The sequence below is a fragment of the Lytechinus variegatus genome, chromosome 4 (genome assembly GCF_018143015.1).
Source record: "Lytechinus variegatus isolate NC3 chromosome 4, Lvar_3.0, whole genome shotgun sequence".
NCBI classification, from domain to species: Eukaryota; Metazoa; Echinodermata; class Echinoidea; order Temnopleuroida; family Toxopneustidae; genus Lytechinus; species Lytechinus variegatus.
Window position 1 is genome coordinate 57,897,555 of NC_054743.1, and position 27,468 is coordinate 57,925,022.

The following is a 27,468-nucleotide window of genomic DNA, read 5'->3' on the forward strand; positions in this document are numbered from 1 at the left end:
TAAAATGATGAAAACTGGTCCATATAGCTGCCGCACAGTAAACCAATAATATGGCAATCGTAATCAGATTGAATGGCCGGCAGTCAACCCAAACCAAATATAGCCATTATATATTTTGAGAACGAGGTTCAAAATCAAAATAGTCAATTAAATGATTTGGAGCTGGAGCTGGTACAATTAAGAGAGAGGAGACGGCTCCTTTTTATTTTAATCATGAGATGAAACATTGAAAGCTTCGCAAGGGAGGGGGAAAATCCCCCACACCCGATGGAGCATGCTCTACACGCTTTCACTTGCATTTACAGCCCCCTCCAAAATGAAATTATGAAAGAATTAATCCGTTTTTCACCTTCATTACAATCATATGTGATAGAATTGACATGTTATTCAGAAAATAACATATACCTAAAAATTTCTCTCTTTTCTTTTTTTTTTCATAGAACTTTTTTAGGCCAAGCCCCAAAGCCTTCCATTTGTGGGTGGGAGTCCAGGGGCGGGGCCCCCGAAACCTAACGAGATTCCATTTTAAACCTGGAAAATTGTTATTTTTCAATCAAACCACTCAACAACAAAAAAAAATTGAGCCGGGCCCGCCGGGCACCACGTTCATTGGTATTTCAGGATGAATTAGATTCTCATGCTTTTTTCTCCCCCCCCCCCGTCCCGCCTTCTGTTTTATCTTCATTTAGTTATATTCTTTTTTCCACTTTTTTTCTTTCCCCTTAAATTTCCTTTTCTTTCCCGCTTTCGATCTCTTCATTTCTCCCTTTATCCCGCTTTTTATTTAATTGTTTATTTTACAGGTGAGCTCCGCCAGGGGGAGAATGCCCCCCCCCCCTGCCGATATCAGTTACGCCAGGTATTTCCCGGGTGTATTTCTTGCCAATAATAATTTGTGATGCCGACATTGGCATGTTATGAGGCCTATTTGCCGACACTTGCCAAAATGTTTCCTAGCTGGGACGGTCAGAGAGATATAGGGCTGTGTGAGGGGGCTATGGGGTATGGCAGAGGGTATGAGCGGCGCGAACCGGCCCATATAAATTCAAATTCAAAAGTTTATTGATATATAAAATCCTGACATATAAGGATCATCATCAAAAACAAAGGAACATTAGAAAAAAATAATACAACATAAACATAACATAGTGACGACGAGGTATTAAAAAAAGAAAAATACAAAGAAAAAAAACAGAAGAAAATTAAAATACCAATCTTGGATGCAAAAGCAGACGTATTTTGCCATGAATCGAAAAACTTAGAATTTATTCTTTTCACAACCCTAAATCAAATAGGGGAGAAAAAAGAGGGGAACGGAAAATGAGAGGGAAAATGGGACGAGAGCAAAGAAAGTGCTCCGCGGCGGGTCGGGTATTATTCTTCAATTGAGAAAAACAAAGTGACATCACCCGACGTCCTCTAAAATCCACCGAATTTCTCTATGATTACCAATAATGTGCAAGAAGGCGCGCGTTTGAACCCTTTAATTTGACCTTTAAATCAGGCACTAATTATTAATAATTTGTCATAAACATATTGATGTATTCATATACATGTTATTCAAAATTTGTATTGTATTATTAATTAATAATTCTTTTATAGCTCTTGATTAAAAAAAACACAATTTGAAAAAATTGGTAAAACCATAAAACTGAAATACGTATCAAATTAAAAAAAATGAATTAGATCTAGAGAAAGGCTATAATCTGACCTTATTTTGCAATCCGGCTGTCGTGATGAAAGCAAGTTTTGACTCGACGCCGGCCGCTAGTACTACAAGTAGTCGAATATGCCTTCCTTTTTTTAGAAGATCTATCGTAATACAGTACAAATTAGGACTGAATTGATGATATAAACGAATGTACATCATGGCTTCAGGTCGTGTTTCTTCTTTACTGAATCGTTTTAAATTCGAACAGCGGTCAAGCAAAAAGTTAACCGCTTCAAGTTCTGGACCAGAAAAAACATCTTCCTCCGTAAAACACTGTGGAATGAATGGGGATGCAACACAGTCTTCGGCTTCTTCGCTGCAATCCCGCTCATCAACGCCAGATTCTGATGGTAATTATTTTAATGTATGGCAGTGTATCCTATTGCCGGACACCTTTATTTCAGTACTTTAAAAATGGCAACTAGGCCTAGAGGAAATACAATCAAGAAAAATTATCACTTGCTATTCCAAATATTATTCTGAAAATTATGAATATACCGGTACGGTAAATTATAATGAAATTATTTTATATTTTCCAACGGTTTTCTTTGCACCGCACTTGCCGCATACCCCTCCACGTAAAACAATTATTTTCGTGCGTGACAAATTACATTGTAATTCCGGATGGGTAAAAATATTCTTGATTATAAATAGGGCCTACATGTAGGCCTATAATGATCATGATGTAAGAAAGAATTGGTACGATTTTTTCAGGATATATCAACATCTCATTGTCTCATGAGTATAAAATTCTAAGTTTTTGTTTGCTTTCTTATATCGATTCTGAGCAGATCTTAAATTTGGTTTGCTAACTTCATTTTTTTTTCAATTGCACGTTCTATGAAACTTCCTAGTGTTCTAATGCTCATTCATATCGTAACACTCAGTCATCAAGTTCTATCGATGCGCTGTCGATCGTCGACGGCTCTCTATCACGGTAAACCTCACATCACGGCTTGCTAAGAACTAGATCTAGCCGTCGATGATCTGATCGATGGAGCGATTTGAAATTCGGCAAATCAGGTCAAAATAGATCAATTTGGATCAATTGTTAATGCAAAAACTATGTTATACCTTATTTCAGTCATTTTTTTGTCATTTTTAGAGAAAAATGAGGTTAAATTTGTATTTTTCGCCTTGTTTTGCAATCTTGTTCTTTGAATTGATCTGGGGAAATTGAACTGCGGAACTCTTACGGTACGAAATTGATTTCCTACGCAGTAATAATATGTGCGTCCGGAAATATGATAGTGTCTGGTAATACAATACCTGACTATACTGTCAGATCTAGACCATCTAATTTATTTCCTTGGGCATTATCACTCATCCTAGTTGCATGCACAAAAGTAGCTGTTTCGCCTTTCAGTTAAAAATAAATTTTGTTAATAAAAAAATAAAAACAATTTCTGATTTTTTATATATTTGTTATTCTCCTATTAATAAATTTGGATCAATTGTTAATGCAAAAACTATGTTATACCTTATTTCAGTCATTTTTTTGTCATTTTTAGAGAAAAATGAGGTAAAATTTGTATTTTTCGCCTTGTTTTGCAATCTCGTTCTTTGAATTGATCTGGGGAAATTGAACTGCGGAACTCTTACGGCAAGTACGAAATTGATTTCCTACGCAGTAATAATATGTGCGTCCGGAAATATGATAGTGTCTGGTAATACAATACCTGACTATACTGTCAGATCTAGACCATCTAATTTATTTCCTTGGGCATTATCACTCATCCTAGTTGCATGCACAAAAGTAGCTGTTTCGCCTTTCAGTTAAAAATAAATTTTGTTAATAAAAAAATAAAAACAATTTCTGATCTTTTATATATTTGTTATTCTCCTATTAATAAATAACCAACAGGGCAAGACTTCAATATGTCCCCTCCCCTAAAAAAATGGAGGTTTATTAAGAATTATTTAACAAACATATTTTATATATCCAAGAGATTTAAGAAGGAAAAGTTGGATACATACCAGGCAATATTTTTAACCAAAATAAGACTTCCATAGTTATATGGCCACCTGCCACTAAAATTAAATTGAAAAAAAAAATGGAGAAGGTTTATTAAGAATTATCTAACATACTATATCCAAGCCTAAGACATTTAGGAAGGAAAAGTTGGATACATACCAAAATATGGCTTCATTTTGTCAAAATTTTGAGTGTGTACTGTAATTCCCAATGGCATGAATGGCATCGGTTTATTTAATTTAGTCTGAAAAATAAATACCCAATACTCTTGGAGAGTAGACTAGTCGTAATATCGGTTGGTAGCGTAAATATTCTTCTTTTTGATGATACTCCTCAACGTCCCTATTAGAGGAACCACCCGAGGAGGAATTGGGAGTGCGCACTTTGTTTCTTATTACTCCTTGTTGCTGGAGTCTTTCATATCTGAATGGTACGCACCTTAAAACCCAAGAATCGGCAAGATAACAACAATGATAACCGTTATGAAACCTATACCACATTTGTAAATATGGCTTTCAACAATTCCTGCTTATGCTAGCTCAGTGAGTAAGGCGACAGACTGGAGATGCCTCATTCTGCAGCGAGAGGTTTGTACCGGAAGTAAGAAGAAAAATGAACGAAAGAAGGGGGTTTTGGAGAAGTATGTTTTTTATTAGTGGAGGGGACATAAGAAAGTCTTTCCACAGATGTCTATTAAACTTACCACTTTTCCATAGAATATGTCTAACTTACCACTTAATACAAGTGTGAAAAAACCACCCTTTCTGTAGCTATTTTATTAATTGGGAGTGTAGATTAGCCAGGAAGCTCCTACATGTACACCTAGAGATTAAAGTCATTCCACTGACGTGCTTAATCTCTGTGGAGCTAGGGACCGCAAGCCATTGCACTACACGTACCATCATTTTCCCACGATTAAAGCTCCTCAAAATTACACATTTTTTTTTTTTTAGCCCAAACTTACGTAGGCCTAAATGGGCTATAATATTTCTTTTGGCCAAAAATTGTCATTTTTAGAAATAAGATTACATGTTAAAATTCATTTATTTAATTTAAATAAATGAAAATATTAAAAGTAGACATGGTAGAGGAGCATTTAGTCACAGATGTTATAGTCGCCATCTTTACTTTTACCTTAGATTCTGGAAGAGTATCTTGCCGTCTTTGTTATCGTAGCCTAGCTACAAGACTGAGGGCGGCAACATCTTGAGCAGTGCTAGAAAATACTCGTATCAGCCAATAAACATTAATCTTACCTCAATGCTAAATCCCGCTTCAACTAGTCTAGCATGTGGGATATTTTAGCATCGAGGTGAGATTCATGATATTTATCAGCCGATGAGCTATCTAGCACTGCTCATGATGTTGTCGCCCTTTATACGTGTCTTGTATCTAGGCTACGATAACATAGACAGCAAGATGGCGACAATAACAATTTATTACTTTAATTGTTGGTGAATGGAGTAGCAAGCAGGAGGGCACTAGGCCCTGTCAGGATTAGCCAGGAGGCTCCTAGATATTAAAGTCATAACATGCACTCACATGCACAATCTCCACAGAGCCAGGGACGGGATGCCATTGCACTACACGCACCGTCTATTTTCCTACCTCGCTCCTAAAAAAATAAGGAGAACAAAAAAATCGCACTCCTAAAAAAAAAAAAGAAATTGCTAGAATTTCACATTTTACATTCTTAAATCCATGAAATGGCTATCTATTTTCCATAACTCCTTGAAATTATTTTGATTTAGTTGAAAACTATCAGAAAAATGAAGAATATTCATCTCTTTCCCGACTCATTTGAATTTAAACTCGGTAATTATTGTAGTTTCACATGTAGACTCTCATGGTGTTGCCATGAACACCATGGAAGTCTACATGTGGGACTACAATATTTACCGAGGTAAGTTCAAATCAGAATCGGGAAAGATGTGAATATTCTTCATTTTTCTGATAGTTTCAACTAAATCAAAATAATTTCAAGGAATTACATGTATGGAAAAAAGATGGCCATTTCATGGATTTAAAAATGTAAAATGTGAAATTTTAGCAATTTCTTTTTTTTAGGAGGAACACAATATTTTGTAAACGTATTGACCCAGACCTAGTTTCACCACAGATTAATTAATAGCTACACAGCTATTGCATATACGATGTTAAGAAAACTCTATAATTTATCATACATGTATTGTATTGAATTGATTTGAGCTCCTCAAGGAGAGTAATTCTGAGGAGCTCAATTGAGCTCCTCAAAAAAATAAGGAGAGCGACTTATAGAGCTCCACAAAATTATAAACATGAAGGACTGCTAATGGTGCGTGTATTTTCAAATAAAGTGTAAATAATGAAAAATGATTAAGAGCAGGAGCGTTTCTCACATTCTGTTATTGGTGCCATCTTGTCTTCTTTTTTATGTAGCCTACATATAGCTATCAGACGCATATAGAGGGCTCCAAAATCATTAGCGGTGCTTGATAAAAATATGAGCATTTGCCAATAATTGAAGCGGGATTTAGTGTCGAGGTGAGATTCATGATATCTATCAGCAAATGCAAGCAATTTTTAATCTTGCACCGCTTATGATTTCGCCGCCCTCTGTATGCGTCTGTTAGCTAGGCTACGGTGTGTGTAGTGCAAAAGAATTGCATGCCATTCCTGGCTCTGTGAAGATAAAGTTGTTAGTTGTATGACTCTAATCTCTAGGAGCCTCCTGGCTTGTTGGGATGTGGCCATGTATTCCGTAGTGCAAAGCTTTAGACTTCATACATGTGACTTAGGCCGAGGCCAGCAAAATGTGGCTTTGAGACCGGCCTTGACTCCATCTCTCCTAGCTACACAAGTTAAGGTTTATTAGTCGAATTTTTTATATAGTTTTTATATGAAATCTGTTGCTGAGCTACACTGTACCACCTTGAGCTTCTTTGGACAGTGTATGCGTTCTATAAAACAGTGTCATTACCATTCTAACTGTTTTGAATTTTAACATACCGAAGTAAAATTTCGTGAATGTGCAATACTTTGTAATCGGTTTCTAATTTCTGGTTCTATTTTCAATACGACACTGTAGCTATCTTGTGTATACCCGAGACACCGACATCAGATTTACCAGAGTCCATAGAATCCGGGAGTCCAGTGTTCCCATCTGCCAAGAAGCGACTTGCAGAGAACAGTCAGCGGTCCCTGGTCACTCCTGCCATCTCTAGCCTCCTCTCACCTTCAACAAGTATGACACCCATAATCCTGACTGACCTGACAATCTTCAGTACATGATATCTCCAAGAATGTTATTGAATACAAGCTTTGTGGTCTATAGAAATAGTTGATATAATGAATAACAAGGGAAATAAAAGGACATTTTCAGATTTTGAAAGAATCCAACGTGTTTAGGGACATTCGCTTTTTTTCATACATACGTCTTTCTATCCCTGCTAATTTCAAAATAATATCCCCTACCTTGTTGGCTTTAAATCTTAACAATTATCGGCAAACCTCAAAAATAGAGAATACAGAATACGAAAAAAAAAAAGGTAAACTATCTGCACATTTTGGTAAATGGAGGTATATTTCCATCTATAACCCTTTATGCATTAAAAAAAATAGTGTGTAGAGTCACAATTCTATTAATATGTTTCTTATTTTGCTGATTTATTTAATAGATACTTGATTATGAAATAGGGCTTGATTGTAAAATATAGAAAACGGTTCTCAGTTAATTTTTTTAGCAAAGAGGAAATATTGAGATCAAATATTGATATCTTATAATCATCAAAAGGTTCAGTTTTTCTCCCATTTTCTCATACTGAATAGACAATTAAAACTTTGCAAATCAGTGGGCATTGAGGGTTTGAAATTTAAATGTCAGAATCAAGTTGCGCAAAAAAAATTTGATCAAGATTTATTTATTTATGGTATATTGATTCCTCGTTATAAAGTAATGGCTCATTCTTTTTGTTTTTCTTTCATTCAGATATGAATTGATTTGTGATCATTTTGTCAGTGCATGATTTTTCATTGGTTATAACCATCGCTGATGTATCCATCACAAATTTAGTCTAAAATTTTATAGTGTCAAATTAAGAAAAAGAAATGTAATGATCAATTGGGATATCCTAATAATGGATTTTCTTTTTTCTGGGACATACTGTAAAGGTTAACAGTTCTTACATTGCAGTGCATCTTGGAAAGGAATTATACAGTGTGTATCAAAAAAAACGGGACAGATTTGAAAAGTCTATAAAATTTTTGTTTCAAATTATGATCTCTATATTTTGGTGTCAACACATGCTCTGGAGTCTTATCCTTCAAATGCCATTAATATAATTTTGTTTCGTTCATGCTTGAGCGAACACGGAATGTTTTTGTCTGGGGCAAAAAAGGAGGCTTGCGCCAAAATGGCATAAAATGATCAATATGATGGTCGGACTTCTTGCTAATCAGCCGACTTCCTCTTAACCTTTTCATTATCTTTGCCATAAATTATGCGGTCAAAATTCATTCCCAAATCTACTTATTTGCTTGAATAGTTCTGTTGTTGTTCCTTTTAATATGTTCTCTTTTAGCTTTGAATATTCCTTGTTTAGGCAAGAACTTTTTTTTTAAACCAAAGTATGGGAGATCGAGCGTTTTTTGTTAATCCTTTCATTGTGTGCTACAAAGGTTATGGTGCCTTTGAACAGTGGCATACTGAGGGGTGGGGGCTTGGGGTGCCCCCCCCCCCAATAAAAAAAATAATGACCGAACAAAAAAGTGGAAAGGAAAATATCAGAAAACATAGAAAGTGAAATATGATATCATTTTCTGAATATTATGTCAAAATCACAAAATTTGATATTTTAATAAAAAAGTGGAAATTTTTGCTTCCTCGCTTCACAACTTTTTAATACATTTTACCCGATTTGGCCATATCTTGCTCCTTCAAAATTGACTCAATTCACCATTGCCATTGAAAAACATGAATCCTTTCCTGTTTTTCCTGTCAAGCACATAATTAAACTTGGTGAACTAAGGATTCACTAACCCCTTGAAAAAAAGGATTCCTGCCTTTTATAGGTACCATAACATAATTTGTTTCACATAATAATTGTTAAAGGTAAAATAACAATTTTTCACATAATAAAAGGATTTGAATTATTACAAATTCTCCCAATGAATGATGCAAATCTTACTTGGGTTGACAAAAGTCTCTTCTATTTTTACTTATGAAGGAAAATTCAAGTTTAAATGAAAAATCATATAATTCAGGAAAATAAATAAATTTGTAAATTAAATTTGACAGCATAATTCGAAAACTATGGCAAAGAAAATGAAAAGATTAAGAGGAAGTCTGAGAAGCCAAACTCTAATCATCAAATTTCCCATTTCTGCCATTTTGGCGCAAGCCTCTTTTTGAACAAAAACGTCCCGTGTTTGCTCAAGCATAAACAAAATTTATTTTTTTGAATGGCATTTCAAAGATAAGATCTTAGAGTATCTATTAACATCAAAATATAAACATAATAATTTGAAACAAATTTTTATAGACTTTTCAAAACTGTCCCGTTTTTTTTGATACGCACTGTATTGCATGGACATTATCAACTGATCATATGACCACCTTGTTAATCAACACATTTTTTTTTCTTGATCAGTTTAATACCAACTATTGTTTTCATCTGATTCACCAATTAATTCTACAGTTATATTTTTGCTTTACCTCTATATATTTACAATTGATTAAAGCACAAGTCCACCCCAACAAAAAGTTAACACTAAAAATTTCATCAAAATTAGATGTAAAATAAGAGAGTTATGACATTTTAAAGTTTCGCTTAATATCACAAAACAGTTATATTCACATCCTTGTCGGTATGCAAATGAGGAGACCAATGACATCACTCACTATTTCTTTTGTATTTTATTGTATGAAATATAAAGTATTCATATTTTCTCCCTGTTGTCATGTGAAACAAAGATTAATTCCTCCCTGAACAAGTGAACATGTACAATTAGCATTGTTTAATTTTATATGTTTCAATCAAGTTGGTCCTTCCTGTCAAATCTGTAAAAAAATGTATAATTCAAACAATAAAAAACAAAAAATAGTGAGTGAGGGACATCATTGACTTTCTCATTTGCATGTCACTGGGTTGTGCATAAATGTATCACTGTTTTGTGAAAAATAAGCGAAACTTCAACATGTCATAACTTTCTTATTTTACACCTATAATGAAATTTTCAGCATAATGCTTGTTTGAACTTTCTCTAATTATTCAAATCAATATTTATCTGGGGTGGACTTGTCCTTGAAAGATAAGAATATGAGCAAATTGTTGGACTTATTGAAGTGGGACCAGACATTAATAAACATGTTTTAATTGTTGCACTTGCGTCGCAATGTACTAGAATTTTAGTCCCATTATGCTTAGTGATTAAGAATTGTGAGGGGGCATGTCTGTGGCAATCTGCCTGACAATTGAATCTTCAAAGTTATTGTTTTTGCTGCGGATTAAACCTCTAATGACTTATTAAATGTGTCAATCAATATTTCTTATATGTGTATGTATAAGTGCATAAATATCAGGTAATTATTGAATAAAAGTACTTTAATTATGTTGACAATTTTAATAAAAAGAGATGATCAAACAAGGCTTCCTCTTGTCAAGCTATAACTAGATTCAACACCAAAATAAATAAAGTAGGCAGAAGATGAGGAAAAAAATTATACTTGAGAAAGCTATCTTCCGTGAGCTCCAGATGGAAATTAGAATATCCTGTCCGTTTTGTTTCTCTCATATATTTGACCGAATCAATATTTTTCACTTTTTCTTCAGGTGTTGCCAAGAGCCCTACCTTTGGCAAGCAAAGCCACGCAGCAAACGGGAAGCAGTCCAGTCCGTCATCCTCCCACAGAACAAAAAACAAACAGCTCCGTTTTGTTGATGAATCGGAGAGCGAATCGGACAACGAGCCCATCTCGCATCGGAGAGAATCAAGTTCTCATTCTCCAAACAGTCATCGGGACATGAAAACTAACGCAGGATGCGAGACAGAGTCGGACTCTACCCATATAGACACGCAGAGCAGCTTGGAGACTGTGTTGTACAGTTACGAAGAGCAGGGTTCCCTGCGGCCGGGCGGTTTGAAGCGGAAGCTGTCGGAGATGTCAAGCGGTGGAGAGGTCGGGGATGGTGATGAGGATGAGAAGGATGATAAGATGAAGAAAGACATCATGGAACAGCTCAAGGTCTGCTTTCCACATAAGGAACAAAAGGTGAGTAGTCTGAAACCGTAGACTCCAATCAAATTTGAAGCTTAAGCAAATCATACCATTAGGGACAGCGATTTATTTTTGTCTCACCTGCATAGCAGAGTGAGACTATAGGCGCCGCTTTTCCGACGGCGGCGGCGGCGGCGTCAACATCAAATCTTAACCTAAGGTTAAGTTTTTGAAATGACATCATAACTTAGAAAGTATATGGACCTAGTTCATGAAACTTGGCCATAAGGTTAAGCAAGTATTACTTAATATCCTTTTAGAGTTTCATGTCACATGACCAAGGTCAAAGGTCATTTAGGGTCAATGAACTTAGACCATGTTGGGGGAATCAACATCAAAATCTTAACCTGAGGTTAAGTTTTTGAAATGTCATCATAACTTAGAAAATATATGGACCTAGTTCATTAAACTTGGACATAAGTTTAATCAAGTATCACCAATCATCCTGCATGAGTTTCACGTCACATGACCAAGGTCAAAGGTCATTTAGGGTCAATGAACTTTGGCCGATTTGGGGGTATCTGTTGAATTACAATCAAAACTTTAAAAGTTTTTGGATCTGATTCATGAAACTTGGACATAATAGTAATCAAGTATCACTGAACATCCTGTGCAAGTTTCAGGTCACATGATCAAGGTCAAAGGTCATTTAGGGTCAATGAACTTTGGCCGAATTGGGGGTATTTGTTGAATTACCATCATAACTTTGGAAGTATGTTGGTCTAGTTCATAAAACTTGGACATAAGAGTAATCAAGTATCACTGAACATCCTGTGCACATTTTAGGTCACATGACCAAGGTCAAAGGTCAATGAACTTTGGCCATAATGGGGGTATCTGTTGAATTACCATCATAACTTTGCAAGTTTATTGATCTGACTTTTGAAACTTGGACATAAGAGTAATCAAGTATCACTGAATATCCTGTGCAAGTTTCAGGTCACATGATCAAGGTCAAAGGTCATGTGAGATCAGTGGACTTTTGCCGCATTGGGTGTATTTGTTGAATTACCATCCTATCTCCGTGGTCTAATTCATAAAACGTGGAAATAAGAGTAACCAAGTATCACTGAACATCTTGTGTGAGTTATAGTAGTTTTCAAAGTCAGCACTGCTGCTATGTTGAATCGCGTGATGCAGGTGAGGCGGCCAGAGGCATTCCACTTGTTGTGTAAAAAAAATGACAAGAAGCTTGTTATTCTGCTTCGAAATTGATTGAAAATGGAAAATTTAGTTTTTTTGTCATGGAAAATGTACACAGCAAAATAATGGATACCGTTTCACAAGGTAAATTCAATGAATTTCCCCACAAAATGTAAAGAGCCAAAATGGATTTTTTGTTTTGATTTACAGGTTAATGTAAACCTTATTTCCCACTTCAGAGTGTACATTATACACTGCAAAAAACAAAGGATAGGGTGCAAACTAGAGTTGGATGATAATGATAACTAAAACACAACCGTCGTGTGTAACATGCCTTGGCAAGCAAATCTCACCAGGGTTTGAGCAAGGAATGGCGTTTCTAATTTCAGAATGTATTAAAGTTTCTTCTCAAAAAATACTCATCACTTGGTGTACTTTCCTTGGAAATTTAGTTGTGATGTTTTTTGCAAAGAAAAAAAATCATACAAATTAGCACATGTACAGCATGCATTTTATGCGAGTGATACTAGTATTGACTCAACCACAGTTTGGTAACCTCATGGAATTAAAGTCAAACTTTGCTCACTGTACATGTAATCTGACTTTAGTTTTGGCTCCTAAGGTTGTATTTTAGAAATTAATTGTGTCATATTTTCTTCTGGTAAAAGCAAAGGTATCAATATGAATTCTGTTTATTGATCTTGGTTCTCTTCTGACAGGAGCTGAAAAGGGCTTTAAAAGCCACAGATTGGAACATCAATCAGGCAGCCAATGACCTCATGCAAGTGGGAAGTCCTCCAAGGTGCAAGCGTTGCACCTCACCAACGATAGAGCCGAAAAAACCTTCTCTTATCAAGAAATCAAATTTCCAGGTCAGTGGACATTGGTCATCAAAATATGAAATAGGGGAAAAATCTAAAAGAAAAATGGATAATTATTGTAAGAACTAAGTACTAAGATTTCTATTTCTCTGTTGTTTATTCTATCGGAAGGGTAGGAATATATGTTTTTTTAGATTATGAAGGATTATATCAGGGAGTGCATTTTTCTTGACACCTCCGGTTTAGCTTAAAAGCGATAAATAAGGTGATCATATGCGTTTAAATACATCTTAAGATTTTATGGAAAGACCTACTTTCCCGCAGGCACGGTGTTGGAGTCATGCAAGTCATGTTTAATTTCTTTTCTTTCTTTCTTTTTTCTTGTTGATAAATTGATGTATCTTTAGGATGCATTCAGTGGCTGGCTGCAGAAACCTTCTACAGGTCAGCGCAAGAAGAACTGGCCACAACAGAAGAAGGTTCCCAGGAAGGTCATCAGCTCCTCAGATGATGACACCGACGATGACGTGGAAGTCCTGCAGAAGAGCAAGGAAAGTAACCAGAAGAAGACTTTCAAGCGGATACGAACTTTCTCTTCCGACAGCATGGAGGATGCGTCTCCTGTCAAGAAGACGGAGGGGAAGTCTTTGGACACTGGGAAGAACAGGGACAACCAGAGTGATCAAGAATCAGTATCTTCGTCCAAGAAGGGTGAGGGGGATCAGGAAATCCTTACAGACTCTGATGAGAACGAGGATGATGACAAGAAGAGCAAAGGCAATGGCCGAGCTGGAAATACCTCAGGGAAGATCGCAAATGGGTTCTACAAAAAGGGGGCACCGACGCAAAATGGTGTTGCAGGAAAGAAGCCATTCCGGAAGGTGTGGGCCGGGTTTCTTTCCAGAGATAGCAGTTCTGCAGCTAAGTCATCTGGCAAGAAACAAAGGACCAAAACTGGTAAGGAAGCTAAGAAACAGTTCAACCCTTTAATACCGTGTTTATTTTTTTACTAACTTGTCAAAATTGAAATTGATACATGTAGGTTACCCTTTATTTCAAACCTACCGAGATAAATCCATCTTTTCAGAGACAAATTCAAGGAAAAAAAGCTTCTCTGGGCCCTGTAACACAGAGGCTAGCAATTAAATGAATGCTTGATATTTACAATTAATTGTGCATTGTAGTCAATACAATCAACCATTCAAAAAGGTTCTAGGATAATTTGCTAAGCTTTGTGTTAATGGCCCCTGGACTGTTTATGTTTTAAACATATTTCTTTCACCTCTAAAGCCAGGCGCACACTACATGATGCATTACGATCAGATTTTAAACGAAATAGGAATATTATTTGACATGGAACATTCCAACCTTTAACATCTTAAGCAATCAAAGTTCTGAATAGAATTATGAATGCTAGAATTGAAATTCCAATCTATTTTGCGCCTCCCTGTAGGAATGAAAGGAAATTTAAAAATTGAATTCCAAATTGTAAAGACTTCATCATCGGCTGCGCCTTGAAGCAGACTAGGACTTTCTGTGACCACAAGGCTTGCAGCATAGCAGAATTCTGATTTTAATGTGCTATGAATTTTGTCAGACATCAATTACGATCATTTTTACTTCCTGGAACTTTCATATTTAATGCAAAATGCGATTTTCTCAACAAAATGTGTGTCCAAGTCGGATTCCGTAGTGTGAAATGGGTTTAATACAATGTAGAGAAGATTAAGCTGTTTTATGACATTTGGCTTCTGTTATACCTGTGTCGACCCTATATTTCAGCTTCGAAGGCAACAAGCATCAAACCTATCAAACGACCACGGTCACCGCGATACAGCGATGAGGAGGAGGATGACCTCCGCTACGGTGACAGCGGGTCAGAGTACGAACTCGAGGAGGAGGTCAGTCCAGAGTTCCAGGCCATGGCGGTCACTTTCTTCAACGACGCAACCCTTGAGGAGCTGATCAGCGTCGACGGATGCTCCAAAGGGAAAGCGGAGAAGATAATTTCTATCAGGCCATTTGAAGACTTCTCTGATCTGGTAAGGAATGTTCTATAACACGAATTATGATGATTGATCATAGAGCACTTTTTGCGTTGATTGCATTCATGAATGCTCGAAAGGTAAAGCTGAGAAAATCATTTTAATGAGGCCGTTCAACATCTTCCCCTGCAACTTGATTATGACGATTTTCAGGGCATTTCATTAGCATTGATTGTATTGATTAGAAGATGTGCGTTGGCTCAGTAAGTCTCCGGACTTTGAACCACAAGGGCTGGGATTCAATTCCCAAAGGAAAAAAAATAGAAAATCATTTCTATCGGGCCATTCCAAGTCTTCTCTGATCTGGTATTAGAGCAATGTTCTAGCCCCTGTAACACAAAGTGTGATGATGGACCATAAAGCTTTTTTAGCATCCCTCAAATGGGAAAGCTGTGAAGATGATTTCTTTCAGATCTTGTGATGATTTATCAAATCTGGTAAGGAGCGTTTTAACCCCTGCAACACGAGTATGATGATTTTAAGGGCATTTCGGTAGCATTGATGGTATTGGTTAGGAGAGGTGCGTTGGCTAAGTAAGTCTCTGGACTTTGAACCACAAGTCCTGGGGATTCCCAAAGGAAAAATAAATTTAAAAGATCATTTCTATCAGGCCATTTGATGACTTCTCTGATCTGGTAAGGAACGTTCTAGCCCCTTTAACACAAAGTATGACGATTAATCATAGAGAACTGTTAGCATTGATTGCACTAATGAATGCTTGAAAAGGTAAGCTGAGAGGGTCATTTACATCAGGCCATTTGACGACTTCTCTCCAAGCAATGTTCCAGCCCCTGTAACGCAATGTATGATGATTGATCACAGAGCATTTCTTTTCCCCCTTAGTTTAATTTCATACTTTTCTTCCTGTCTTCCTTTTGTCAGTTGGAAAAGTTTGACGGGGTGAAGCAACTGAATGCTAATCTTGTCTGGAATTCAGAGGCCGTGTTCCAGGAACGCAAGGTGGTTGAGGATGTCATGGCTAGGTGCATCAAGATCTCAGAGCGCATACAAAGGAAGGTGACATCGGTTATCGAGAACCCCGATTCTGCTGTCAACGGCCAGCTTACGCGGCAACCAGCCCTACTTAATAGGAGGTATTAATGAGCATGCCCACAAAGTGGAATCTTTTACGATCACAGAAATCAGTTTGAAATTGCACTTGTCGGGACAGTGATTTCCGTTTACTTGTATTGAAAATGAAAAATTCATTTGGTTCTTCGCTTTTCGTGTGACAATTTATGTTTTTGACACCTCTGTCACTATAATCATCATTAAATCCATCTTCTTCATCAGTATCGCCATCAGCATCATTTTTATCACCATACCAACATCACCACCATGGTCAACATTTTTATGATGGTACCACCATTGGATCCAATCATTATCATGATTATCATCATCATCACCATCATCATCACCATCATCGTCATCACCACCATCATCATCACCATCATCATCATCGTCATCACCATCATCACCATCATCACCATCATCACCATCATCATCACCATCATCATCACCATCATCACCATCATCATCACCATCATTGTGACCATCATCAACATTACCACCACCATCATCATCAACATTATAACCATCATTACCACCATCATTAGCAGCAGCATCATATCCACCATTACCACCGTCATCATCCTCACCATCGTCATCATCATAACCTCCGCCATCTGAATCCTTTCCATCAGATCATTATCATGATTTATGGTTATCAGACAATTGTCCCTATTAGACAAAGGATTATTTTTATTTTAAGTTACTTCTTTTTGTATACAAATCACTCTATAACCTAGCCCCAAAATACTTGTCTGATTGTTTAGAAAATTTGTGTCCCAGGTAGAAGAACTAGATCATCTGAAGACCCACTTAAATTAAAATATCCAACTAAAAGAAAACAGAACGGAGATAGAACATTCACCGTTGCATCCTCAATGGAATGGAACAAACTTCCTCTCACATTAAGACAGTGCCCACCAGTTGAGTCATTTAAGAAGTCCTTTAAAAAAAAATTGTGCTAGGCAACTGCCTTCACTTGATATGTCATTCTGATCTTTTTGTTTGTATAAATAAGTTCAACTGAAATTGTGAGCGCTTTGGGCCATGTGGGAAAAGCTTGTTTTAAATATTGAATATTATTATTATTCTTATCATCATCATCCTTATATATTTGTTAATTATTGTTACATGGCAACTGTGACTACATCATCCTAACCCTGCATTTTATTCTTTGTTATTACAGTATGCAGCTGAAGCCCTATCAGTTGGTAGGCTTAAATTGGTTGAAGTTGATGCACTCGGAACAAGTTAATGGCATCTTGGCAGATGAGATGGTAAGACCCTACCGGGCAATTTTTTTTTTTTGGGGGGGGGGCTAATTTTTACAACTTACTGCCTAAATCTGCAATACTGGATAAGCTTTAACTTTGCAATGAAAGTGGATTTTCCAGTGCCCTCGTTTGAGTTTTCAGGTTATCAGTCCCTGTGTATTTTTCCCTGGACCCTACAGTTATTAAGCCCAACTTGTGCATTTCTGGTCTAGTGGTTCAGACTTTCATCTTCCAATTTGAGGGTTGTTGGTTTGAATTCTTGCCATGGTGCGTTTTTCTTCAGTGAGAAATTTACCCATATTTTCGCTGCTAATTGCTTCCTCCAAGTCATGGTGACGTTGGAACAATCATTAAATCGATGATATTTTTTAAAATTAAATTTAGGTAATTGCATAAATGTAATTTCAGGTAACGAGCCGGAAGGTAATATGTAGGTCAATATTTCATAATACAGTTTTGAGGATCACTGAATACTTGTTCCCAGAGATTGGAAGGTCTGTTGTTAACCCTTTGAACCCGACAGGCCGGAATACCGGCCTGTCAGTAAATGCGCATATACCCGCTAGGCCAGAATACCGGCCTACAGCCATGTGACTTCAAAAACATGGATTCTAGATGTCAGGTGATCTTTTAAATTGACGTCATCTTTCTAGAACGTGTAGAAATACGTAGTCGATAATTTCAGTCAACGGCGGCAATGATTTCGGAAGGATTTAGCATAAAAAATGGCCAAAATATGCTACTATTGTGTGGTTGCTCGTGTCGTATGTGCGGTAAAACACGGTGTGATACGCGACGAGTCGCGTGCTTTCTATGGGGAAGCAATTGGTGTATCAGACTTTGGTGAAAAGAGTGATTTTGAGCCCAAAACAGACACTACATTTGATATTTCTGTTTGTAGACTAGGTCTACGAGAAGCTAAACAACTTCAGCCGGCTCGGTCCAGGTACTAGCGGGGGGAAGGTGCCGTTGGGTCTCGAATCATGGGAGTTTGTAAATGTGTCCAGGGGGGGAGATCTTATTTTTATGTGCAAATAATTCAGGGTATAGGTCACCACTGCCCCTAATAATTCAGGGTTCAAAGGGTAAAGGGTCGCATTGAGAAATTTCTTTTTGTTATTAATATGATTCTTTTTTTTCCATCGACTCTCTTATTCGCATGTCACTGAATTTTGCATATAACTGCTTTGTAAAAAAATAAACAATAAATGTCATAACTTTCTTATTTTACATTCGATTTTGATGGAATTTTCAGTGTTACGCTTGTTTGATTTTTTTCTATTGTTTGAAATCAACATTTTTTCTTGACTGGACTTGATCTTTAAGTATCTGTTATCTTTTTTGGGTAAATTCACAGGGTCTTGGAAAGACCATCCAGGTCATTGCCCTACTCAGTCATCTCCTGGAAGAAGGGACCAAGGGACCGCATCTCATCGTTGCCCCATCTTCTACGGTAGACAACTGGGTGCGAGAGCTCCAGACATGGTGTCCGGCCCTCGAGGTCGTACTGTATCATGGATCGCAAGAGGATCGGCAGGAAATTCGGGAGGACCTTCTCTATGAAGACCTTCCCTGCAACGTTATTGTGACCTCGTGAGTGGTTCTTTATTTTTAAGGTAGATAAAGGCAGAGAGAGAGACACAGAGACAATGAAAGGAAAAAAGATATAGTAATGACAACAGAAAGGAAGGAAGATATGAAGAAAGATGATAAATAAGAAAGAAATGAAGGAAGGAAGGGAGAAAGTAAGAAAGAGGATATAAGGGAGAAAGAAAGGAAGGAAGGAAAGATAGAAAAAGAAAGGAAGGAAGGAATAATGGAAGAAAGTTATAAATGATAAAAAAGATGGAAAAAAAGAGGGAAGAAGGGAAAAAAAAGATTTGATTTTTCAATACGTATCATGAAAAAGTGCATCTTTCTGACTTTCCTACATATTTTGGGGATCATATCACCTCAATCTCAATATTGATCATAATACATGCAATTGAGTACAATCAAAACAGCTTTTCTTGTTGTGTGAATGGTATCGACTGTTCTAAGAAGTGTGAACTCTCCTTCCCAGATACAATATATGTGCGAGTAGTGCTGAGGATCGAGCAGTCTTCAAGAAACTACCTCTGCATTACGCAATCTTTGATGAAGGGCATATGCTGAAGAACATGAAATCACAGAGGTACAACCATCTCATGAAAATTAGGGTAAGTTCTTTCCAAATATTAAAGGTCAAGACCACCCGTAGAAAAATGTTGATTTGAATTAATAGAGAAAAACCATACAAGCATAATGCTGAAAATTTCATCAAAATCGGATGTAAAATAATAAAGTTATTACATTTTTAACTTTCGCTTTTCGCATATCAGTTATGCACAACTCAGTGCTATGTAAATGAGAGTTGATGATGTTCCTCACTATTTCTTTTGTCTTTTACTGTTTGAATTATGCAATATTTCAATTTTACAGATTTGGAAGTAGTGATCAGCTTGACTGAACCACAAAATGTTTAGATAATTGTATTCCACATAAGGAATAATACACAATAAGATACAAAAGAAATAGTGAGTGGGTGATGTCATCAGTTTTCTTATTTGCATACCAACCAGGATGGGCATATAACTGTCATGTGAAATTAAGTAACTTTCTTATTCTGCATCCGATTTGAATGAAATTTTCAGTGTTGTGCTTGTTGTATTTTTCCCTTTTTATTTAAATCAAATTTTTGTTGAGGTGGATCTGTCCTTTATGATATTGTCCCATATTGAGCCTTGTACATGTATCCTCATGGTCTTCAACTATTAAGATAAAAGTTGTAATTTCTATTATTTCCATGCCAGACTATGCTTGTGACCGGTATTATTCTTTTGAGAGCTAATACACCTCTAGCTATGTACACCTGTAGTACACGCGTAATAAATAGCGCAATTTATTATGCATGTACTAAAGAAAAAGATAACCATTGATGAGTATAGAGACGAGGGAAAAGAAGATCAACAGAGTAGGGGATGAGGTTGATATCATCACCATATTTCTATAATTTTATACACCCGTCCTAATTTGACGAGCTATGTTTTTCGCTCTTCAGTTTTTCTCCCGTTCGTGTAAATGAAAATTGTTATCTGCTATGTATTACTGTTCTTCTTTCCCTCTATTATGTTCTGCCTATCTACCTCATCCCCTACTCTGTTAAATCTTCTTTTCCCATTGGCCTGTTTTCTGAAGTTGGGTTTGAAGTTGTGGTTTAAGTATGGTCAGCCAATTGTTACATAATCACTAACAGTAGAGATATCATACTTTCAGCTCATTCGACTCTCAAAACATTCATAATTGTGTAGGAAATATTAATAGATGATTGTCTTCACCATCGATGAATCGGGGAAAGAGCACATTAAATATAAGAAACATACAACTTAATACAATTTTTGATACTTTTGGCTTCCCATACTTAAACCACAACTTTAAACCTGAGTTTAAGGTAAACCCGACTTCAGAATACGGGACTTTGTCTCTATACTCTGGTCATCTTTTTCCCTAGTCTGCATGGTTACCCACTAGGTGATTTCAAGTTCAGTGCTGACCTTTTGTTGTTGGTGTTAGATCAATTTTACAAGATTGTAACACCAAACCTAAAATGAAGATGGTCCCGAAAAGTCACTCACTAGTTGTTGAGATGTAGTAGTAGTAGGGCATTGAATGATATATTACAAGTATAATCATGTAATACGGGGACAAAAATAAAGGGGAAAAGAGAAAGGGAGAGAGATCGTGAGAGGAAACCAATTTTACGGGAATCATAAATATAAAAAGCAAATGAGAAAAGTAAGAGAAAGAAAAAAAAGAGGATGAGATAGGACGAATGATGAAAAAAAGAGTGGGTGGAAAGAAACAGAAAGGAAAGGTAAAGGAGGGGCAGATGAAGGCAAAAAATTAAAAAGAAGACCAACAGAAGGGGGGAAGATAGTAGGAAAAAATGGACGCAAAGCTGGTTTTAACCTTGTAAAAATATAGCAGTAAGTGATTAAAAAAAATGCCAAGAATACGTCAATGAAGAGAGAAAAAAAAGGGAAACATGTGGTCGATGAGATAATGGCAAGAAAGATGGGCATTGGCACAAATTAAAATTTAGTATATACATACATAAGAGTTAACTGTTACATTCATTTGATCTAAAAAAATAAAAATTGTGTGAATCGTCGGATTTCCGGGGAATAAAAACCGGTTCAGAAAACATTACAATTTCAAATATTAACAAGGTAAAATATGTCAGTAACAATATTGCACAAAATCAAAATCACAGTAAGCTCATTTACACGCTTGAGGTAAAGTAAAAGAGGAAAGTGAAGAAAGAAGGGGGTAAGAAAGGAGAAAAAGTGGGGAAAAAAGATCAGAAAAGGGAAAACAAAAGGAAAGTGAAAAATAAAGGAATTGAGCAAGGTTTGTGATAATATAAAAAATACAACAAAATCATTGTGAATTCAGTATAGATACAATATGTGGTATCGCGGATCGTTTGTATCTTCGAGTTCTGCAAAATAGTATGTCCAAGCATTCAGAGTTCTGGAGCTGGACATTCGAGCGGGACTGGGATCTTCTGGTAGGGGGGAGCATATCTCGATGACGCTCAGATTTTAGTAACCCAAGTCCAAAACGAAGCAGGAGGTCATCTCTACGTTCTTTGAGAGTTGTCAATAATGTGATCTGGATTAGTTTTACAAACTGAATAATTTTTTTGGAGCTACAGGAAGCAATCAAAATTCCAACACCAACACTAACACCAAGGCCAACACCGGACTTGAAATCACCCAATGTGTTTGTCCTTTTATTTGATAAAAAAGGGCATTTATAGTTTTTTATTGTTATATCTTTCCATCATTGAATTGTTATGTTAATCCAATGCAAGTCAGCCTATTTTTGTGGATGATTTTATAAACCAACCATAAATTCACAGATAGTGTAATACCACATTGCCTACCCATTTGGTCTTCACTTCATAATAGTCTAATTCTCATTCAGTCTAACACCCCTTCATGTGTTCAAAACATGGTTTTAGTCTATGTTTTATGCATGGGTAACTAGCAACCTGTGTTACGTATTAGGCTGAAAAAGGGCTACTACTGAGTGGCACCACTAACATGCATCAATCTATTTCTTTATCATTTATGAAGTTTCAAAGTGATCAGTACTTGTAAACAACCAACAAAACAACTTTCTCTAAAGAGAGAATGTAACTGATATTCTTAACTATATATCAATCTGAAAAGAGGCTATTACTTACAGGTTCCTCTCTCCAAAACAACCTTTAAGATTGAATTAAACTTTCTCCTTCTTTATTGTATTTTAGGCTGAACAGAGGCTACTACTGGGTGGCACCCCTCTCTATAAAAACAAAGGATTAAAACTAGCATGTATCATTCTACATGTATTTCTTTATTATTTAATAATTTTCAAAGAGACTGCTTACCAGCTCTTCTCTTGTAAACAAGCACCAAAACAACTTTCTCTAAAGAGAGAATGTAACTGAGTGACATTCTTAATTATCTCTCCAAAAAGAGGCTATTACTTGCAGGTTCCTCTCTCCAAAACACCCTCCAAGAGAGAATTGAACTTTTTCCTTCTTTATTATATTTTAGGCTGAAAAGAGGCTACTACTGACCGGAACCCCTCTACAAAACAATCTTCAAGAGCTCATCTCGGTATTGGCATTCACCCTGCCAAAGATGTTTAGTGGCAAGGCAAACGATCTCACGAGAGTTTTTAGTATGAAGGTAAGTGATGTCTGTGAGGAATATTGATTAGGGATACCATGGTGTTGTGGTTATGACTCTTGTCTTTCAATTTGAGGGATGTAGGTCCAATTCCAAGCCATGACTTTTTTCCTTCAAGAGATTTACCCACATTGTGCCGCAATCAACCCTGGTGAGGTAAATGGATAGTTCATCTTGCCCTGTTACGTTGTTATTGATGTGAAATGTTCAAATAATTCCTGTAGGCTTTTGTCCAGTTTTACTTTTCTTAAATTATTGATAAGATATTCAAGAAATTCTTGTAGGCTCTTGCAAATGTGAAAAAAAATGATAAAAATTATCATGATAGTATGATAAATCAGTTGTTTTTCATTGTTCTAAATTACATATTTGGTGTTATTTGCTGTCATTTACAAAACATTAAGCAATTGTAAATAGTGAAAATCTTAGAAAAACTAAAGTCTTTCAGTAGATAAAGATTGGCAAACCCATGCTTAGCCCTGTGAACAGATTAAATGGGTAGATTTCTCAGTCATTCACGGTTTTGTTTTATCAGATTGTACTTTGATTTTATTTTCATTGCATTAATTGTAATTGAACTGTAATTTTTATTGTTCCTTTTAAGTTCTTGATTTACCATGTCATATAGTATATTTTGTATATAAGGGGGTCACTGTTTAGCAAGCCATAGGTTTTTTTTTGTGGTTCCTGTATACATTTTATTGTATACATCTGCTTTGCATTTTATGAATTACCGTATTAATGAATTGAATTGAATAACAGTTTTCCATGAAAATGTGTGGAATTGTTTAACATTTGTTGAATGTGAAAGGGTCCCATTAACAAATGCCCAATTTCTGTAAAAACATTTACTATTAACCAATTAGATTGGAGGATTACAGTAGCTTTTAACCACTATTGCATACCTGTTATAACAAGTTATATGAAACGGAACACATACTTTGTTCTCTGGTCTTCTCCGTAGAAACAAAAGACGGGCAACCCTCACGAGCAGAGTAGCTACGAGATGGAGAGGATCGCCCACGCCAAGCAGATCATGCAGCCGTTTGTTCTACGAAGGATCAAGGCTGATGTAAGAACACCTTGCGAATGGTCTACATTCCGATTTTGGAACAAATCTTGTTTTTCTTATTTTCTGAAAATGTGAATGCATAGAATGTTTTTATCTGAGAATAGAATTACCTTGTATGATTGCAAACCCTTATTCTGGAGTAAAGGTCAAATTTGTTTCAAGTCATAGCCTGTAGCACGATTGCTGTGAAGTCATTGTGATTAGATATTTAATTTACTTTTGTTCTGCTAAGAACGGTGCTATTGTCATGAATCTGAACATATTGTACTGTAGAATTATTTAGAAATTTGCTGAGTAAGTACTTCCATATCAAGAGATTCGGCATAAATGTTCCGTCGCTTTATCCCAAAATCTAGTCGCAGACCAAACAAGGTGCGTGATGGCTTTTAGAGCGCACTAAAATTCTGAGTTGCATGTGTTATATAAGGCATTCATTTGTTTTATTTCCAATATTACAAATCATTTAACAACTAAATTAAACCCTTAAATAATTATGCAGACCAATTAGAACGAAAATAATCACCCTTTAATAAATTTCATTTCTCCCATAAAATGAACCATTTTCGGCATGACATTGTCTCGTAAAAAGTTGTTTGGCATCGCGATTCTGCACCCTTATGTCACAAATTTGATCTTAAAAGTTTTACAAGACTCCAAAGAAAAAAGTTGTAACATTTTGCGGCACTATCTTGTTGCCTTTCGGAAATATCGTGCGGAGCGTTGAGGAAGGGGCCATCATGGACTCTCCCCAGTCCTCTTAGGGTAAATACACTCTGTGTGTATTGTGAATGAAATGTGGATTGAGTCAAAGTCGGTAGCTTGCTGTGTGTTGCTCTTGTCGAACAAAGCGGGCAAATTACAGCATGACTCTAATGGGGCGTTGCAAGAAACTTGCGATCAACTGCAAGTCTATTTTCGTTCCCGAAATCAAGCATATGCCATGCAATTGATCGCAAATTTGCAATTGATTGCTAATCTGCTCCATGAAACAAGGAGTGTATCTGATTTTCTACAGCTTTAATAGATCTATCACTTGTAAAATTGCAACAGGATATTCGCGATTGATTGCATATATATTTTTTGCAACACCCCCTAAGTCATACTTAACGCTTTGTGAAACACCTCCAGGTACTGAGCCAGCTACCGAAGAAGAAGGAGAGCATCGAGCATGTTGAGATGACAGCGGACCAGAGGGAAGGTTACACCAAACTTGTTGCCTCCATTTCCAAAGACCTCAAAGTTTGTGGATTCAAACGAGGCAAGATGTCGTCTGCCATGATGGAATTACGGAAGCAAGCGAACCATCCCCTGCTTCTGAGGCGTCACTATGACAACGAGAAGATCAGGAAAATGGCCAAGCTCATGCTGGAGGTAGGTTGGCCAGAGTCTCGTTTTCATGAAGACTTGTTATGATAACAAATGCACATTTCTTTTACAAATCTATTATCAGCCAATCAAATTGGATGATTTCAGTAGCTTTTAACTGTAATTGTTGATATGTTATTATAGGCAATTTGTATGTAACAGGCCACTGTTATGTCATTTAAATTCGCTGACCACAGACTCTGTGAAAAGCATTGAAAATGCCTGTGACAGAGACATAGCAAACCAGGGGCCTGTTTCATAAAGGACTTGCAACTCTGGTGACTTTACTGTAATGGCAATTACCATGGTAACAGGGCTCGGCAGCCGATCGCAATCAAGGTTTTCATGGGAGTTGCCGTAATGGCAAAGTTACAACGGGTGCAAGTCCTTTATGAAATGGGGGGGCCTAGGTGTCCCAGCAAAGTGTACAGCCAAGTCTTTTTAGCCCCGGGCAACTGTCAAGATGGGGAAAGTAAGATTATGACTTTGACATCAGGCATTTTCCAGTCACATTGCATGGCAACTGCTAGTCATGAATATCATTCTACTATGGGTAATTTGTATCTAAATGGTGTCAAATTCCAGATGATAATCTTCGTTTAAGGAATGAAGTATACATTGTTTTTCCAGTGTCTTCTCTTTATCTCTTTCTAGTATGAGACCCCAGGATATTTTTTTCTTATTTTCATTGACCATGAAAGAGGAGACATGTTCTTATTCTTGTTACTTTTCTCTTTTCCCTCCTTTATCTTTCTCTCCTAGGGTGTGGATGTTAGATAATATTGAAATGAACTCTTGACTTAATCTTAAATCAGTGTAGGCTTGATCTTAACTTAGTTTTGAATAAGTCTTAAATCAAAACTTAATCCTTAATCTGAACTAAACATTGACTTAATCTTGACTTAATCCTAATTTAATCTTAACATAATCTTGACTTAAATTTGACTTAATCTTAACTTGATCTTGACTTCATCTATGACAGGAGCCAACCCATTATGATGCCAATGAAGAATACATCTATGAAGACATGGAGGTGATGAGTGATTACGAGCTTCATAGACTGTGCCATGAGTATGGGGTCCTGCGTGAGTACAGACTAGACCAGGAGCTGGTCCTGCAGTCTGGGAAGTTCCAGCTCCTAGATAAGATGCTCGCTGAGCTTAAAGAACAGGTAAGTCTAGAGAGCATATTTATTATGAGCTTCATTGACTACTACAAGTTAGGGGCTTTCAGGGAGTACGAACTAGACAAGGAACTGTTCCTGCAGTCTGGAAAGTTCCAGCTCCTATATAAGATGCTTGCTGAGCTTAAAGAACAGGTAAGTCATATTTATTTTAAGCTTCATTAAGTGTTCTGTGAGTTGGGGGTTTTGAGGGAGTACGAACTAGACCAGGGGCTGGTCCTGCAGTCTGGGAAGTTCCAGCTCCTTGATAAGATGCTTGCTGAGCTTAAAGAACAGGTAAGTTTAGAGAGCATATTTATTATGAGCTTCATTGACTGTACTACAAGTTAGGGGCTTTGAGGGAGTACGAACTAGACTAGGAACTGTTCTTGCAGTCTGGAAAGTTCCAGCTCCTTGATATGATGCTCGCTGAGCTTAAAGAACAGGTAAGTCTAGGGATCTTATTTATAATTTAGCTTCATTGACTGTACTACAGGTTTGGGGCTTTGAGGGAATACGAACTAGACTAGGAACTGTCCCTGCAAGCTGCAAAGTTCCAGGTCCTAGATAAGAAATTCATTGAGCTTAAAGAATAGGTAAACCAGAGATCATAGTGATTATGATCTTCAAGACTAGAATATGTTTTGAGTATGAACAAGACTGGGAATTCTGGGTAGTTCCATGTCCTAGGTAAGAATATCTTTAACCACAATGTAACACAACTGTTCTGTTGATAGATTCCGCAGTCCCCACGGTGAGACTAAACCTGCAACCTTGATATAAACCACTGTTATGTGCAGGTCTGTGCCATTTCATGA

The 27,468-nt window shown here is 36.7% G+C and overlaps 1 protein-coding gene across 1 annotated transcript in view; it reads left to right on the forward strand.

Moving 5' to 3' along the window:
• The first annotated feature begins 1,716 nt into the window (after positions 1 to 1,716).
• Positions 1,717 to 27,468, forward strand: part of LOC121414385 (SWI/SNF-related matrix-associated actin-dependent regulator of chromatin subfamily A containing DEAD/H box 1A-like) — a 33,130-nt gene continuing 7,378 nt past the window's right edge. The window contains exons 1-14 of the mRNA XM_041607542.1: positions 1,717 to 2,061; positions 6,754 to 6,909; positions 10,496 to 10,935; positions 12,804 to 12,956; positions 13,313 to 13,862; positions 14,688 to 14,947; positions 15,833 to 16,044; positions 17,205 to 17,295; positions 18,650 to 18,885; positions 19,355 to 19,490; positions 22,917 to 23,051; positions 24,016 to 24,123; positions 25,252 to 25,494; positions 26,471 to 26,659. Of these exons, the coding sequence (XP_041463476.1) occupies positions 1,860 to 2,061; positions 6,754 to 6,909; positions 10,496 to 10,935; positions 12,804 to 12,956; positions 13,313 to 13,862; positions 14,688 to 14,947; positions 15,833 to 16,044; positions 17,205 to 17,295; positions 18,650 to 18,885; positions 19,355 to 19,490; positions 22,917 to 23,051; positions 24,016 to 24,123; positions 25,252 to 25,494; positions 26,471 to 26,659 (3,111 nt within the window). The 5' untranslated portion in view covers positions 1,717 to 1,859. The remainder of the gene's footprint in view (positions 2,062 to 6,753; positions 6,910 to 10,495; positions 10,936 to 12,803; positions 12,957 to 13,312; positions 13,863 to 14,687; positions 14,948 to 15,832; positions 16,045 to 17,204; positions 17,296 to 18,649; positions 18,886 to 19,354; positions 19,491 to 22,916; positions 23,052 to 24,015; positions 24,124 to 25,251; positions 25,495 to 26,470; positions 26,660 to 27,468) is intronic.